The sequence below is a fragment of the Orbicella franksi genome, chromosome 7 (assembly GCF_964199315.1).
Source record: "Orbicella franksi chromosome 7, jaOrbFran1.1, whole genome shotgun sequence".
NCBI classification, from domain to species: Eukaryota; Metazoa; Cnidaria; class Anthozoa; order Scleractinia; family Merulinidae; genus Orbicella; species Orbicella franksi.
The window spans coordinates 20,201,325-20,216,741 of record NC_138151.1 but is presented as its reverse complement, the minus strand read 5'-3'; the positions used below and the strand labels follow the sequence as shown (position 1 = coordinate 20,216,741).

Sequence of the window (15,417 nt, the reverse complement as noted above, 5' to 3'; positions counted from 1 at the left end):
TGTTGTTTGTTTTAGTAATATTACGCGATTCTTGTTCATAAAAATAAACTCTTTCCCAAATCTTTTTGGGACACTGACACAATATTTCGGAAAATGATTTTGCCCCTTTCCACCCTCATATAATGTTGACGTCAAGCATGCCGTGTACTTTTGGTTAGAATCAAAGTGGGGAGACCTGAAACTTTCGCCAGCTTTCTAGAACGTTTGAAGTTTCGCCCTCCTGTGTTTCCTTCAAGAGAAGAAGAGATAAATGTTCACAAAACAGGAAATAAGAAAATACGAAAAACCTTGCAGTAAGGATTAACAGACGTATAAGGTAAAATTCTAACGATGTTTTCAGGTTGTCTTCTCGACAACAGAAGACAGCTGATCGCATTCCATCACATGCACGGCCAAGCACTGAGGCACTCGCTGTAACCAACAAAATAGGTTTGTTCTGCTTAAGTTTTAAAACTGCTTTCCCAACGTCGCAATTCCATTCAAGAACAGGAGTCTTACCACGTAAAACAAGTGACAAGATACGTTCAATACACCTATTCGTGGATCATTTTATTGATCACCAGGTGTTTGAATCTTATTAGAAATTATATATGCGTATTGATCTGTTTACAGTTATTAATTTTAATCAATATCCCCCTGCGTGCCAGACTATTTTGTACGTTGTGTACCACACCATTTTCACTGAAAATGGATGTCTAGAGAAATACGTCAAATGCTATAAGCTTTCTCACTTAAACTATGGACATGTGCGCATTTTCTAAAAGGTCATTAAGTGTCTCTTCAGTGTGGTTAATTTCGCTGATATCTATGTGATGTCACAGCAATGGGAAATGAGCAGTCTCTCGAAAAATCTCCCATGATTCTCAGGTGCTGATAAAAGTTGTTCCCGGTATGCCGGGAGTTTGACTAAATCTCTTAAGATTGTGACGTACTCAGTACGTCATATAGGCACCTCAAGGTCAAAAATCATGACGTACTGAGTAGTGGGAGGCGCGGGTTGAGTTGAGTTGTGGGAGGCGCGGTGGCCTCATGGTTAGTGCGCTTGTCTCCGGATCGAGCGGTCCGGGTTCGAGCCCTGGCCGGGGACATTGTGTTGTGTTCTTGGGCAAGGCACTTTACTCTCACAGTGCCTCTCTCCACCCAGGTGTATAAATGGGTACCGGCGAACTTAATGCTGGGGGTAACCCTGCGATGGACTAGCATCCCATCCAGGGGGGAGTAGAAATACTCCTAGTCGCTTCATGCTACAGAAACCGGGATAAGCTCCGGCCTGATGGGCCACTTGGCTCGTATGCAGACTTTACCTTTTACTGAGTACGTCATACAGGCACTCAAGGGGATATGAAACAAAGAGTAAACAGCAGTTAACTAACTGTCTACCACTGTACCTTAAATGCTTAATTTCCACCAGAAAGAGAGCACGACAATTGATGTTCCAGCTCTCAATCTCTTTTCCGGCACGTTTCAATGTTCTAAGACACCTCATTGCTTGAATTAGAGTACCTTTTGCCTAGTTCCTCAAAATTAGTAACTCTCTGGCAACTACTGAATTCAGACAATGCAAGCAATTTATAGCACTTTACACCTGCATCCACTCCCAAGGATACAGAAGTTCAAAATTGAAAATCTGCCACTAATCGACTATTAAAATATTGGAATCGGTCTCTGACCAATCGAAACGAAAACTCAGCTCCTAACCAATGATGGCCTGGAGGGAGCCTTTATTAATTTAACTCTATAGATGAGTTCACGCTCTAAGGGGCATTATGGGTAATCAGGACAAGATTGCAAAGAAACAAAGCGGCAAAATATACGTTTTTTTCATATTTCCGTTCTGAGTTTCATTTTCGAGAAAAACGTTTTACTGTAAATAGAGAAAACCTTTTTCTACATCAAGTAGCGCTTTTGAGTCGATTGAGCTAGGCATTAGCCTACTTATCAGAGTAACGGAGAAGTTATCTTTGTGGCTTTAGCGGCTAAGACTTGATCAAATCATTCGGTTTTAACAGTAAAAAAATTCCTACGCCCACAACAATCACTCGATGGGCTCAAAAACGCTGGTAAACCCAAAAAAAGGGTTTCTCCGTCTACAATATATGTTTCGTCTCCAAATGTGAAATCAGAACGGAAATATAAAGATAAACATTTGTTTTATGGCTTTGCTTCTTTGTAAATTTGCCCTGATTACCCATAATGCCCTTAGAGCGTGAACTCCTCTATTGTTTCCTTAGTGCGTCAACTTATCCTTAATTGCACTGATCTTTTTCGATTTGTTCAATCTGAACTTGATGAAAATCTAACATTATTTGTTAATAGTTATAATAGGATTGTTCGTTATTCTTAAGAAAGAACATTCTATTAGCAATTTATACTGCCTTCCATTGCGTTAGCCTGTCAACTAATAAAGTAAAACATGCATTACAAAACAAAGTTATTGCATATTTGTGCTAGTGTTGAAATTAAAAGTCTTTACAGCGTCAAAGAAAGCAGTTGACGCGGGCTATTATTGACGTATAAGGACATCCTTACCTTAAAACCTTAAAATGTTGGTAATACAAAGTCAGTACGAATAAATTTGGGCCCTGTCCAAATTACCAATGTTTCCTTTCTCTGTTCCCACCTAGAAAATAATTCTATTTCCATTGCACGAATCTACCGAGACGTACTGAGGGACAGTTCTTAGGATTTCTTTCTGGAGGTTTTTCGTTGTTAGGTATCCTCTTATGAGGTTAAGAAAGGTACTTTATACGGGAAGTTAGAAAATTGAATCACGTGGCCATCACTGAGTGTATATGTCATGTCTGAAAATATTTTGATGAGTTCGTTACCAGGTAATCTCCTCTTACAAAAGACTACCAGACTTTGCATCACGAGAAAAATACAAAATTGAATGACGAAAGTGCCACTCTTAATTTTGGTTGAATTGAGTTTATATATTCCACATTTTGCATTGAATCAATTGTCGTTAGTTATTTTCGGTAAGTTCATATTTTTTCTCCACTATCAGCAAAATTTGACCATTCACCCATCAAACTCCTGGCTTGCTCATCCTGTGACATTTTGTTGTATTTCCTGCAATAATGTAAAGTACAGACAAGTTATGATACGCGAAAACACAACTCTGTCGTCTTAGTCACAACAAAATGAGGAGGGTATAGTTTCGGAATTAATGGTAGCACAAAGGCGTCTTTCATTTTTGTTTAATAATTAGATCTCGAATTTGCTCATGGGTTTTTAGAAAATGCTATACCTGCCATAACCATGACAACAGGATGTAAGAATAGTGTATATAACCATATTAGCGTTAACCCTCTGACGTATTTTAAAAGTTTTGAAAAGACGATTTCCTCTAAGTGGCTGAAACTTTCATCCTCCGCAGAAATTTTGATATGTTAATTGTGTGTCCGTGATTTTTGGCGTTGCCATGGCAATCGCAAATTTCATGTAGGTCTTGCCAAAAATCAACTTTTTTGACATAATTCTAATTTTTTTCCAGTTTTCTTCATCAAATTACTGTGACAATGTGTTTCAGAATATTTTAATGATTCTTATAATTTTAAACAGTTTTATTCAAAGGCAAAACCTAGTCCGATATCTAGGGAAATCAGATTTGCGTCAAAGTAAGTTAATTTCTTATATTTCATTTATTTTATCAGTAGGTAATTAGATAATTGCTGTCGAGCGTTAGCGAGACAGCACACTATTCTTCTCTGTAGGGCGAAAAATCCAAAATTTTCTCGGATGTAAGACTCGAAGCCTGCGCAGTAGAGTATTATCCGGGACAATTGAAACGACAATCACGCGCACATCACATGGCTGTCATATCATCCGGGATCCACGCGAGAGATCACTTTGCACGTGAGAAATCCTCGCACGCTGGCAGACGCTTTCGACTTTCGAATTTTGCGTACGCTGTCAGTTATTTGACCAGACGCTTTCGGCTTTCGAATCTTTCGTACGCTGTCAGTTGTTTGACGTTGCCATCATACAAGTAGGTAAGTATTTTCTGAACGTTTTTATTTGCTATAAAAATGTCTTCATTTTCTTGTGTAGTTATTCATCAAGGTCGCGAACGGAAAGAGATCAATTTGTGTTTGGCTGTTTTTCTTTTATAGATCCCCACTTGAGAATTGAGGAGCACGCTGTCAGACGCTTTCGACTTTCGAATCTTTCGGACGCTGTCAGTTGTTTGACCAGACGCTTTCGACTTTCGAATCTTTCGTACGCTGTCAGTTGTTTGACGTTGCCATCATACAACAAATAAATCATTGTTCAAGGTAGACATATTTTTTAGTTACTGTTATTGTTACCCATTGAATATTGATTGATTATATTTCATACAGATATAGGAAGAAATTTTAATCCTGCTTACCCTACTGATTTACTAAGTATCTTTGCCAAAACCCTTTTGCAAAGAATTCATTGTTCAAGTTAGACATATTTTTATAGTTACTGTTATTGTTCACATTGAAAAGGAATTACTCCAGTCAAGAATATTTTGTATCAAGTTTATGGCATATAACATTATTTTCTAACTCGTTGTTCAAGTTACAGTTCCAAATGAAAACAGTTTAAATGTGTAAACGAGAAACAAATTTTAATACATACTTGAAGTTAGAAACTTTGGTATCTTGTCAAGATACACATTGTATAAGGATGAATTTTCCAATAAATGAGTATAGCTGTCATTTATAATTCCCAACATCTATGAAATTAATGACTTATTAAATCAACAATAAAAAATAATTTCCTCTCACCTTTTAGAACAGCACCTCTATTTTGCTACTACCAACATTTTCAACCACTTTCCCCGCCCCACAAACAAGAAAGCATTTTCAGCAATTTCCCAATATGGGTCAAACAACTCCGTAAGCCTAACGATTGGGCCATTTTTCTAAAACACCACTTGCTGTAGTAATTATTACAAACCATCCAGCGAGGACCTACTCTGGACAACCCCTACCCTCCAAAAATTTCCAGACCTGTTGACTGTTCAATTCAGTTCCCACCGTTTTATCGACCTTCGACAGCACTCACTTTCATAATGAAATTCCTAGTTAGATAATTAACTGCACGACCCCTCAAGCATGTAGTGCTTAAACGATAATCGTGTTTTAAATAAAGGATTTTACTTACTTTTACTTACAAGTACCCACCTGAATTTCTTGCTTCTTGACCCTGCGTATCGGAAAAAGAAGTACGCTCCAAAGATGATGAATAAAACAAAAGCCACAACCAGTGTAGGGGTAAAAGTTGCCCGTTCATGTAAGTCGTCGTGAATATGCCTGTTATCTGGCTCAGACAGTTCTAAAAGAGAAAAACTATTGTGTTATTTGTTTAAAATTTCTACGAGACATGAAGTTTCGTCTTTGTTGGGATTAAGGTAACGAAGAATGACGTAATGAATGATTGTTTGACTCGAGTACTCTGTTTCATCCTCTCACGGCTTTCTTTACAACCTTGGTGAAGAGAAACTCTACAAATGTATTTTCTTTAATGTCCTGTTGAGCCAATCAACACTAAGAAATCTAACAAACGTTGGGAAAGGGTGTTTTTATTCTTATTTTTCCTGCACGAGTGTTTGTTAGGCACCTCATGCATGCACCTTTTAACACAGCATTTGCGTTTTCCTGTTCATTCTGATCTCAAAGCAGTGCATCACGTGTTTGACATCTTACCTTTTGTGCGATGTTTTACTCCACTTGACTGATGTTCACAGGATGTCACGAGCAACAACACATGATATTCATCAATCCCTGCCTTGTTACCAGCAACGCAGGTATACAATCCCGTCATGTTTCCATGAGTAGCTGGTAGCATCAACCCGCTCTTTCTCGTGCTGTTCTGAAGTGTTTTCCCATCGCGTGACCATGAGATCCACGGCTGAGGATTACCAGTCACGTGACATGGCAAAACAGCTGACTCGCCTTCTGATACTTTCACTTCCGCCAATTTACTTTTGCTCTTCTTAATTCGGGGTGGAGCTGAAAAAGTTAGGACAGACAAAATGCCAGTTGTGATGAGCTCAAGCTCGTCACAGATCACCTAGTGCAAATGAATAGGTAAACAGCTACACATAGGCTTTGTGACGATCGATAGTAAATGAAGTGATAAAAGTTTTTGGTTAGATAAATTGGTCAGTGGGTAGGATGTGCTAAAACACTTTGTGAGCTCGCTCTCGGTTTCTGTTGACTTTCATAATTTGCGCAGGAACGCGACCTCAGTCCGTTACCCTGCGGGGTGGTATCAAATGCTTCACTCGTCATGAAGTGGTAAGACACAACCTCTGGAATATGAGGAGAGCTAGCAGATTATGGGGAGGTGCTACGCAGAGCTGGGTACATTCAGTAGACAGCTTGATGGACTTGCTGCGGTACAAACGATGGGCGGTGGGTTCAAATCCCATCTGGAACTCGGAAGTTTTTCCGAGTTGATGCCATTTCTACATTTAATATACAAGTTAAAAGAAAGTAGAAAAACCATCGCTGGAAAAGATTACTTCTATACTTACCAATGACAGTTAGATTTACTGAATCTCGTAAAGTAAATGCCTCAAAGTTCAACTTTAAACCATATTCACCGCCATCTTGAATAGTCACACGACGGAGTTGAAATACTGCTGCAGTCTTGTTCCCAAGCCATACGATGCGATCCGAATAACAAACTAGGCTGCCATTTTTTGACAAGCTCACTAAAGGAGTTGAAATATCTCCATTTGTCCACAGTCCAAACACAAGCAATCGGAAATGAGATTTGTCAGCATGACTTGTGTGATATCTCCACATAAATGTCACATTGTTGCCACTGAGCGATGAAGTTGGTTTGGAAGGAATGCTGGTGAATTTCGACTGATATCCTACACAACAACAGTGACAGTCATATAAACTTCAACTCATTAACTTTAATTAGATTTCTTTCAATCTACTTTATTCTGTTTAAAATTCTGGCAAGCGGGTTTCCCAGTGTCACAGCATTGAAAAGTAAACTGTCAATGTCGCCGCTAAATCTCGAAGCTATTCCTCGGCCTTGAAAAACTGATCCAAGAAAAATTGCAACCAACCCCCTGGAATAATATCTAAGTTGGAGATAAGTAATACTGAAATGCTATATACTGATATACTGGATGCCAAAAAATTACAGCAGTTACATTTGTGGTTTATGATGGATAGAGAAACGCAACAATGATATATATTTGAACTAGGCTTTCTTAAGGGCCCATTAACCGATCTTTTCGAGCCGTTGCTAAGGAAAATTTAATCTCATATAACCTATCATTTTTAGCTACTTCAGAGTTATTTCATGTGTTTTAACTTTTTCATGATTAGTAACACCAGTGATGACGTCATCAGGCCACGCCCATGGTCATGTGACTAATACTGAAAAAACGCAAAAGCTCCCAGGCAAATTACTTTATCGGGGTTTTTTTCATTGATTTAATATTTTAATTTCAATCCTCATTACGCTATGCATAGATTTTGTTTCATTTCTAAAAGGTCAGATTTTGAGAGAATTTCAAAATATTAAAAAATTCGTAATTTTCTGAAAAAAGCATGATTTTGAAAAAGGAATGTATAGCTATCTTGCCAACGTTGGCTTTGATCGAAATCCATCGAAAAAGGCTGGATTTAATGAAAAACCGCGTTTCCTTTAGCATTTAAAGAAACCGGAAGTGCGCCCGATATATATTGGAACTTACCCTATCAGCGCGTGCGTAGTTTACACTAGCAGCGCACTTCGGTAAGATCACACAAAGCCACACAGAGTTAGTTTTTCTCTCTCTATTGCTCTTGTTTTTCTGTCTTTTTCTTATTTTGTCTCTGCTTGTACTTTTTTTACTTTGGATTTTGTGAAACACAAAGAAAAACATCTAAAACGTGAGCGAATTTGGAAGTTATTGAGTTGTTTTTATTTTCCGCGCTCACGCTGACGTAAGTAACCGGAAGTGAAATTTCACCTCCTTAGTAACGCGCGCGAGCGCGCGCATAAATCGGTTAATGGGTCCTTAAAGACGGCAAAATGTAAATGCAAGTCTCCTGTACATTGTTTATTGTAGTATTTCCATAAGTATTAATCAGAATTATAGTTAACTAAACCCAGGAGCTGGTCTAAGTCGAAATGTTCATGACAATGAACCAATGTTTCAAGCATTATATTTCAATGCTAGGGGAGTTTTTTTTCCTTCTTCCTTTCTTAAAAAAAAAGCGGAACAAATTAATTTGACCGAAAATGTGCGTCGATCTGATCCTCTCAGTACCGACTCGCCGCACGGCCAGCTGCTTCTAAATGTAATAATTAAAAGTGAGCCAAATTCTTCATTTTGAAGGTGAATTCGATTCAGGTATCTTTCAATGCCTGCCATAATTGATTCATTTCTCACACATGCTAAAAAAGACTCTAAAATAACTGTTTCAAAATCACTCAAAGGTAGAACGAAGCAAACAGTCCTGTTTGTAGAAAATTAAGCACATGACGTATACGAGAAAACAAGCACAAAAAAGTTAATATTATATTTCGCGAATTACGAATATGACAGATCCATTTCGAAATATTTCCTCGAAAATATATTTTGAAAATTACGTTACTATTGCCAATATGAGCAGATCAGAGCTAATAATGTTCTATTTCATTCCATAAAGCGCATCTGAATCAAAATTTCAATTTAATAGTAACTTTCATGCGGAGTGCCAGATGAACGACGCTAATTTCCATTTTGGCATATTTGTTCAATGCATAATTTATCTTATTTTTCAAAGGTAGTATTCGTTTCCTCGACTGAAAGGGAGGTTAGATCACTTACCAAAGGCATATCAGATTCTAACGCCCTCACTACTAATATTTCTTACCGTTTTCTTATAGAGCTGTCTTGTTTTAATTTTACAAAAGATAAATGTTGCCCATCTTGTCAATTGTAAGGCATGTTACAGACAACGCTGTATTCATAAGTTCGGCAGCTTCGTTTGCGTTTATCGGTTTAAAATCTAGCTAATCTTTACAACATTTGATGTTATTTTGTCGCTTATTTAGTGAAATTGAATTCAGTTGAACACCTTCTTTCAACCAAATCATTCGAAAATTTTCATTTTCGTGAGGAAATGTCAACGTAACCACTGAGTAAGAATTTCCTGTCATTGTTTTATTTCGCTGACAAATATCTTTGAATTATTCCACCCATTTTTCCTCTAGAAAGTCAATGGTGTATTTGAAATTGGCACCTTACTATTTCTTGACTGTCCGTTAATGGTAATAAGAAAGATTTTTGGCTGTTGCTAGAGGCAAGAACTTAATGGTCGATATGGAGAAGAACACAGATGTCAACAATAACATTTGTATCCAGATGTGGTCATCACAGTTGAATTCAGCGACGAGCACTGATCTGAGCTTAAGTCATACCTTCCACTCCGGAGAATTGCGCCAAACAGGAAAAAAACCAAATGAATAACATCGCCCACAACTCACACAAGGAACCGAAACTACGGCTCAGGTTGACAGTTGAAAGGAAGATTGGTAGCTTGGCTTGAAATGAAACATAGTCTGTTCTGTAAACAGAGTTACTTTGCCATGCGCGCGTGATAAACTGTACAAAGTGAAGTGGAATTAATGCTGATACGAGCACCGTGTAGTTTCATCCACATAGTTTTGTTTTCATTTCGGTTTGGTTTGTCGTTAGAGTTTGCTTGTTGAAGTTCTAACAATACTTCGCTACAGGGTGCGTCAGGTGGTCGGCAAGAGCAGGTGACGGCTCACAAGTTGTAAAACCGAAAAAAATAACAAAAGCTAACGCCTTAGTCAAATACATTTAATAACACGGCCATAGCAGTGAAAACTATCAAGTTTTATCCACCTTGATTTGCATTTCTTCAAAGGAGTAAAATCATTATTTTTGTTTTGGTATTATTCAAGTCAATTCAACGTGAAAGCCCTAAAAAATTCATGAATGCACAATAAAGTTAAGCGCATAATAATTATTGTCGCATACACCAAGAGGACAGGTTGTTACACTGTTTACTGGCTTCAGACTGTGTCTTAGGCAAACTAAACGCGACACACGGTCGAAATGTCATTTTACTTCAAACCTCTTCCAGCACTATTTTCATTGGAAATGAGAATATTAAACACTACATAATTACTATACAACTTCCATTAAGGCATATTTTTCTGGGTCCTAAATCATTAGAGATGTTTTCTGCACGGAAGCCTGATTTAATTGTATATAATGAATATATCTATCTCATCTTAGCAGCGTTGATTTTAAATATTGGGCAGATGTCATTGTCGCCTCTCGTTAGTCATTTCTTCCGGGCAGAACTGATCACCAGCTCAAGATATCGACACGAGTGCATGAATCTGGATGGAACTGTTCAGGCTGCCTCAGTACTCACACTCCAAGCCTAGATCACGATCAAAACCTTAAACAGTATGAATTTTGTTTTGATCCTGTAAACCTTAAAACGGTAAGAATTTTGTTTTGATTATGCAAAGTGATCTAACAATAAACTATGCAGATTTCAACATCAAATGTTTATGAATCAAATTTACTTGTTGTGTTTCTTGTAATTAAAAACCCATTCGAACGTCATTAAAAAGCACTAAAAGTAGCTGTTATTTTCTAACTTTTTGCTCAATGATTATTTCATGGCACACCACCCTTACCTTTCAAAATTAAATAGACGCTGGTAAACAAGTTTCTCTCCTAGCCACCGTGTATTCCAGTGTTTCCCTGTTGGTCAGTTTTCAGGTAACTGCCGACTCGGTGTTTCTTGCAAAAACGGGTGAATCAAATAGCTATACACTGGCTAAAATATCACCTGAACTGTTTTCTTTGGAACTACCATTGCCAATGACTCGCCTTTGAGTTATTTTTTTGAAAAAGAAACTCTTAGTCAACGGGTCTGCCATGTTATGAATGGATGAGTGAGTGAGTGAGTGAGCACTGAGTGAGTGAGTGAGCGAGTGAGCACTGAGTGAGTGAGCGAGCGAGTGAGCACTGAGTGAGTGAGTGAGCGAGTGAGCACTTAGTGAGTGAGTGAGTGAGTGAGTGAGTGAGTGAGTGAGTGAGTGAGAGATGTATGTACCGTAAATCCTCGAATTAGCGTCCGGGACGCTTATTTCAAATTTAGGAGAAGACGGGGGGCGCTTATTTCCTTTTTTTCCCAAGTTGTGGCCTGACATGATCATTTTTTAAATACATTATCTGCGCGTAAACAACAACATAAGCTGTTTATCGACATAAAAAGCTGATCCTAAAGTTTAAATCGCGACACTGTTATGACATTAGTACTTGTATTTCTTTCTTAACATGACGTGTTCAGAAACTGAAACAAGAAATTGTAGGATGCAACTTAGAAGAAAAGAAATGATGTTTCCTGTATTGCAAAGATGTAAATTACTAATGACTGTGTAAAAAAGGCTGGACGAAAGTGGAACCATACATCCTTTGTTGTCTAATTACTCGTCCATAAAATGGCGGGGGAAGGAGGGCGCTTATTCGAGGGGGGGAGGAGCGCTTATTTGAAATCTTGGCTAATAGGAGGGGCGCTTATTCTAGGGGGGGTGCTAATTCGAGGATTTACGGTATGTCACACCAATTAGATTGGGGCTACTAAAAAAAACCAATGAAATTGCCGCTTGTAAAGGTGAATCTTGTGTGTGAAGATTTCGTCTCGATGTTAGAAAGGAAATCCTTGTTTTTCTACAGAAACAGTTATTCTTGTGATTAGCCATAGTCCTACATTTTCGATGCTGTGTTACCTCTGGTTAAGCCCAGGACTTTCATAACCAGACGAGGAATCAGAGTCTTTGGCATACAGTAACATGTCACTAATGCTTTGCTTTTCGCATTACATAAGATTTGGAAGGAAATGAATCTTACCCGCTCGACAAATTGATGATTTCTGGGACAGAAATCCCAGTCGATATATGATATCAAGCCTACGTTTATCAAGGTTTGATTCAGTGGCTTTGTTTATGAGAACTTCATGGAAATGTTCCCAGCAAGACAGCTAAACACCATGCAGTCTGCAATAACGGTAAACGGCAGATTGGTGTTGATTTTGGATAATTTTTCCGACTAATTTTATAACAAGAACCAATTTAAGACGACATCCGATAGGAAATGGAACAATTCATGGGCAAAAGCCTTATTCCAGAATAATTTTAAGTATATTACAGTTCTTATTGCGTTTTCTCAAAACTTAAGATATACACAGTTGCCCGAGATAACACCAAAAACAATTTCCTATGGGAACTCGAGAAAATAAATTTAAAAGTTAGAGAAATTATGCTCCCCTATGATGTACATGGCATTGGATTTCAAGGCAATGACCCCGTCAGTTTTGACAGATAACCTAAAACAATAGACACAATCCCCATATCTTTCCGTGAATAGACTTATCCTCATTAACTGGTCGCTTCTTTTCATTTTTTTCAATGTCATTATCACTGGTATTATTTTTTTGGCTCTTAACTGTTTCGCTTTTCACTTTAACTTTCGGGAAACATCCATTATCCTTATATGAATATCATACACTAATAATGAAAAAACAATCACACCATGAGATGTAGATATTTTTATTACAAAATAACGTTGTTTTACACACTTCTCTGTTTTTCGTCTGGGAAACAATTGTCATTTTAACCGTCAATCCCGACCTCCTTGACCGCGTCCTCAAGTAACAAACTGACGTGAGAACCCAAGCTGCTAGTTTCAGTCCCACGCCTGTACCTCAAACATGAGAAAAAGCACAGGACTACCACTATTTATCGGCCCGCTGCTTTTTAACGTACTCGGCGATGGGCCAAAATTAGCAGTTATTCCCACCGACTGTCACTTATTTGTAAAATATATATTGCTAGATACTCCATTTATTTTGATATAATACTTCATTAAGCCCAACCACTGGTATAAAGAGTGCCTCACTTAATAATATAAATAACATATTTTCAAGGTTAAAAACGAAGTGCACACTGTTTCACGAATGATTCCACTGCAAGTCTAACAAAATGATCAAAACAGCCTCTCACAAGGAAAATGCAAACATGTCTAAACACAATTGGCTGTACTACACTGGAATGACCATTACACAAACTGTTCACTTAGTGATTTGGAGCTTTCCAAAGAGTATTTCATCTTGTTACTAGGAGATATTCATTTTATTATAATTTCTGTGACCCAGCAGCCAACAGTGCTAAATAGATTGACAGTTAGATAACACTGTTTTATAAATATATTTTCTTATAGTCCTAATGGTGTTGAAATGTGTAGCTGTTTCTTGCCCACCATGTTTTAGCTACAAGAATGCACTCTGTATATAAAACTAAGAACTGGTACGAAGCGATAAAATAACGCACAGTCAACAACTGCCTCGTATTCACATTAAATCCAACGAGAATTTGTAATAGAAAAAAAGATAAGAAGAATCATCTCATTTTTTGGTATGAATAATAATGATTACTAGAAATGAGCAGTGAGTGGTCAGTGGTACACAGTGCGTGTTAATAATAAAATTTGTCATGTAAAATAAATTTGATAAGGTTGTTCACTCCACAAGGAAATTTAAACATTGGAAACAAGTTGTAAATCAGTGAACCCACAGGCTGGTATATAAGACGACAAGTGACTTCTGACGGCATCTGGGATTGAGTGGTGAGTCTGTGGTTGATGTCTCTGTAAAAAAGCTTGTCTGGCAGCCTGTGCTAACTCTGCAGCCGTTATGGCGCCAGTCTGCTCTACAAGGCGGTAAAAATAACTGAATCTGTTATGCAACAGCAAGTGAGGCTCTTCAAATTCCTTTAGCCGTCCATTGTCGAGCACCTTATTCGTTGAACAAAAAAACAACAATAACAATTTATTGGAATAAAAACGGTCTCTGGTTAAAAATATATTGAAAACATAAGCTTTCAGCTATCAGTCTATAGCCTTTCACGAATGAAAAATGTGGCGCGCAAGCGAAAATATATACGAATGGGGTGCGAAAAATTGAGAATAAAAACAAGCGTGAAAAAAGCTAGAAGATAAAAATGTAAATGAGGCCTGATTACAATAAAATCGAGTATTGCCTAGGCAACGGTTTTGAGTTGTTATTTCTAACATTCTCAATAAGAAGCCACCCCCATCTACAGTTCCTCCACCAGAAGAACTGGTTTCTATGTTCTTCAAATAGGCTGATCCATCTAATATGTACCAGGGTTTTGCATGTCTCCCTTACATCAGCGGCCTAACCGAGCCCCTCACAAGATTACTCCGCAAAAATGATATCCGAGTTGTCAACAAACCACTTAAAACCCTTCAACAAGAATTCCCGTCACCAAAGTTCAGACAACCCTCAGATTTTCAATGTAATGTTGTTTACAAAATTCCATGTAAAGACTGCCCTTGGAATTACATAGGAGAAACCTATTACCAAAGGTAATTACCGCGTTCGGAAAACACTAGAATCTTGGCACACAGCAAAAACCGTCGACGCGGAAAACAACTCAAAACCGTTGCCTAGGCAATACTCGATTTTATTGTAATCAGGCCTCATTTACATTTTTATCTTCTAGCTTTTTTCACGCTTGTTTTTATTCTCAATTTTTCGCACCCCATTCGTATATATTTTCGCTTGCGCGCCACAATTTTCATTCGTGAAAGGCTATAGACTGATAGCCGAAAGCTTATGTTTTCAATATATTTTTAACCAGAGAGCGTTTTTATTCCAATATGTCTTATCCTGGTTACAGTTCTATTTTTACTAATAACAATTTACCTGCTGGTTTGAAAACCTCACTGGCTAAAATAATTTAACTGGTAAGTGGAACTAGCTTTTCAGCCACTCAGTTCGACTCGTCGAAAGATTGCTCAAATTTACCGTTAGGCCAAATATGGAGATTGGGGATTGTGAATTAAAGACGAATGCAAGAATATATGATTTTAATTGTTCTCACACTGAAAAGAAAATTTGGTGTCCCATAGAAAAATAAACTGGTCCTTAAAAGGTGTTAGAGCACGCCTTAAAACAGATTGTTATGGCAAATGCAATTCCTAGGCTATATTAAATAATAATATACAAGTGATTCATTTACCATAACACGGTCACAATCCATGATGTTGTTCAGTCTGTGAGCAATTGTAAGAACGGTACAATTCTTGAATTTCCTTCTTATCGTTCCCTGAATCAAGGCATCAGTTCTAAAATAAATTCAAGTCAGCTGTTATTATCATAACCGTATCTTAAACAGTTAAAATGATTTACAACACAACAACTGACAAGTCGAGTAAACAGCCATTGCTGGTGTCACCGCGCTCATTTCCATGCCCTACGCAGAGAAAGATGTCTGAGAATGAAGCCGTAAAACAGCACGCTGATGACGTCATACTAGTGGCAGCGATCACTGGTTTTTATGAAATTTCGTTTTCAACTAACCACAAATTAGAGACAC

The 15,417-nt window shown here is 37.8% G+C and overlaps 2 protein-coding genes across 3 annotated transcripts in view; both read right to left on the bottom strand.

Moving 5' to 3' along the window:
- Positions 1–68: 68 nt before the first annotated feature.
- LOC145493048 (basement membrane proteoglycan-like) lies at positions 69–12,088 on the bottom strand. The gene is made up of 5 exons (XM_081472451.1): positions 9,391–12,088; positions 6,512–6,856; positions 5,679–5,984; positions 5,157–5,307; positions 69–3,072 (listed from the first exon to the last, which is right to left on the bottom strand). Exons 1-5 carry the CDS (start codon positions 9,440–9,442, stop codon positions 2,985–2,987), a joined length of 942 nt encoding a protein of 313 aa, XP_081328577.1. The 5' UTR covers positions 9,443–12,088; the 3' UTR covers positions 69–2,984.
- A 109-nt stretch (positions 12,089–12,197) lies between these two features.
- The window catches only part of LOC145492254 (ATP-binding cassette sub-family C member 4-like), a 67,005-nt gene continuing 63,785 nt past the window's right edge, over positions 12,198–15,417 (bottom strand). The window contains exons 27-28 of one of the 2 annotated variants that reach the window (XM_081471629.1): positions 15,061–15,166; positions 12,198–13,810 (exon numbers count right to left, since the gene is read on the bottom strand). In XM_081471629.1, the coding sequence (XP_081327755.1) occupies positions 13,553–13,810; positions 15,061–15,166 (364 nt within the window). In that variant the 3' untranslated portion in view covers positions 12,198–13,552. The remainder of the gene's footprint in view (positions 13,811–15,060; positions 15,167–15,417) is intronic. The other variant, XM_081471628.1, reaches the window with a different exon arrangement.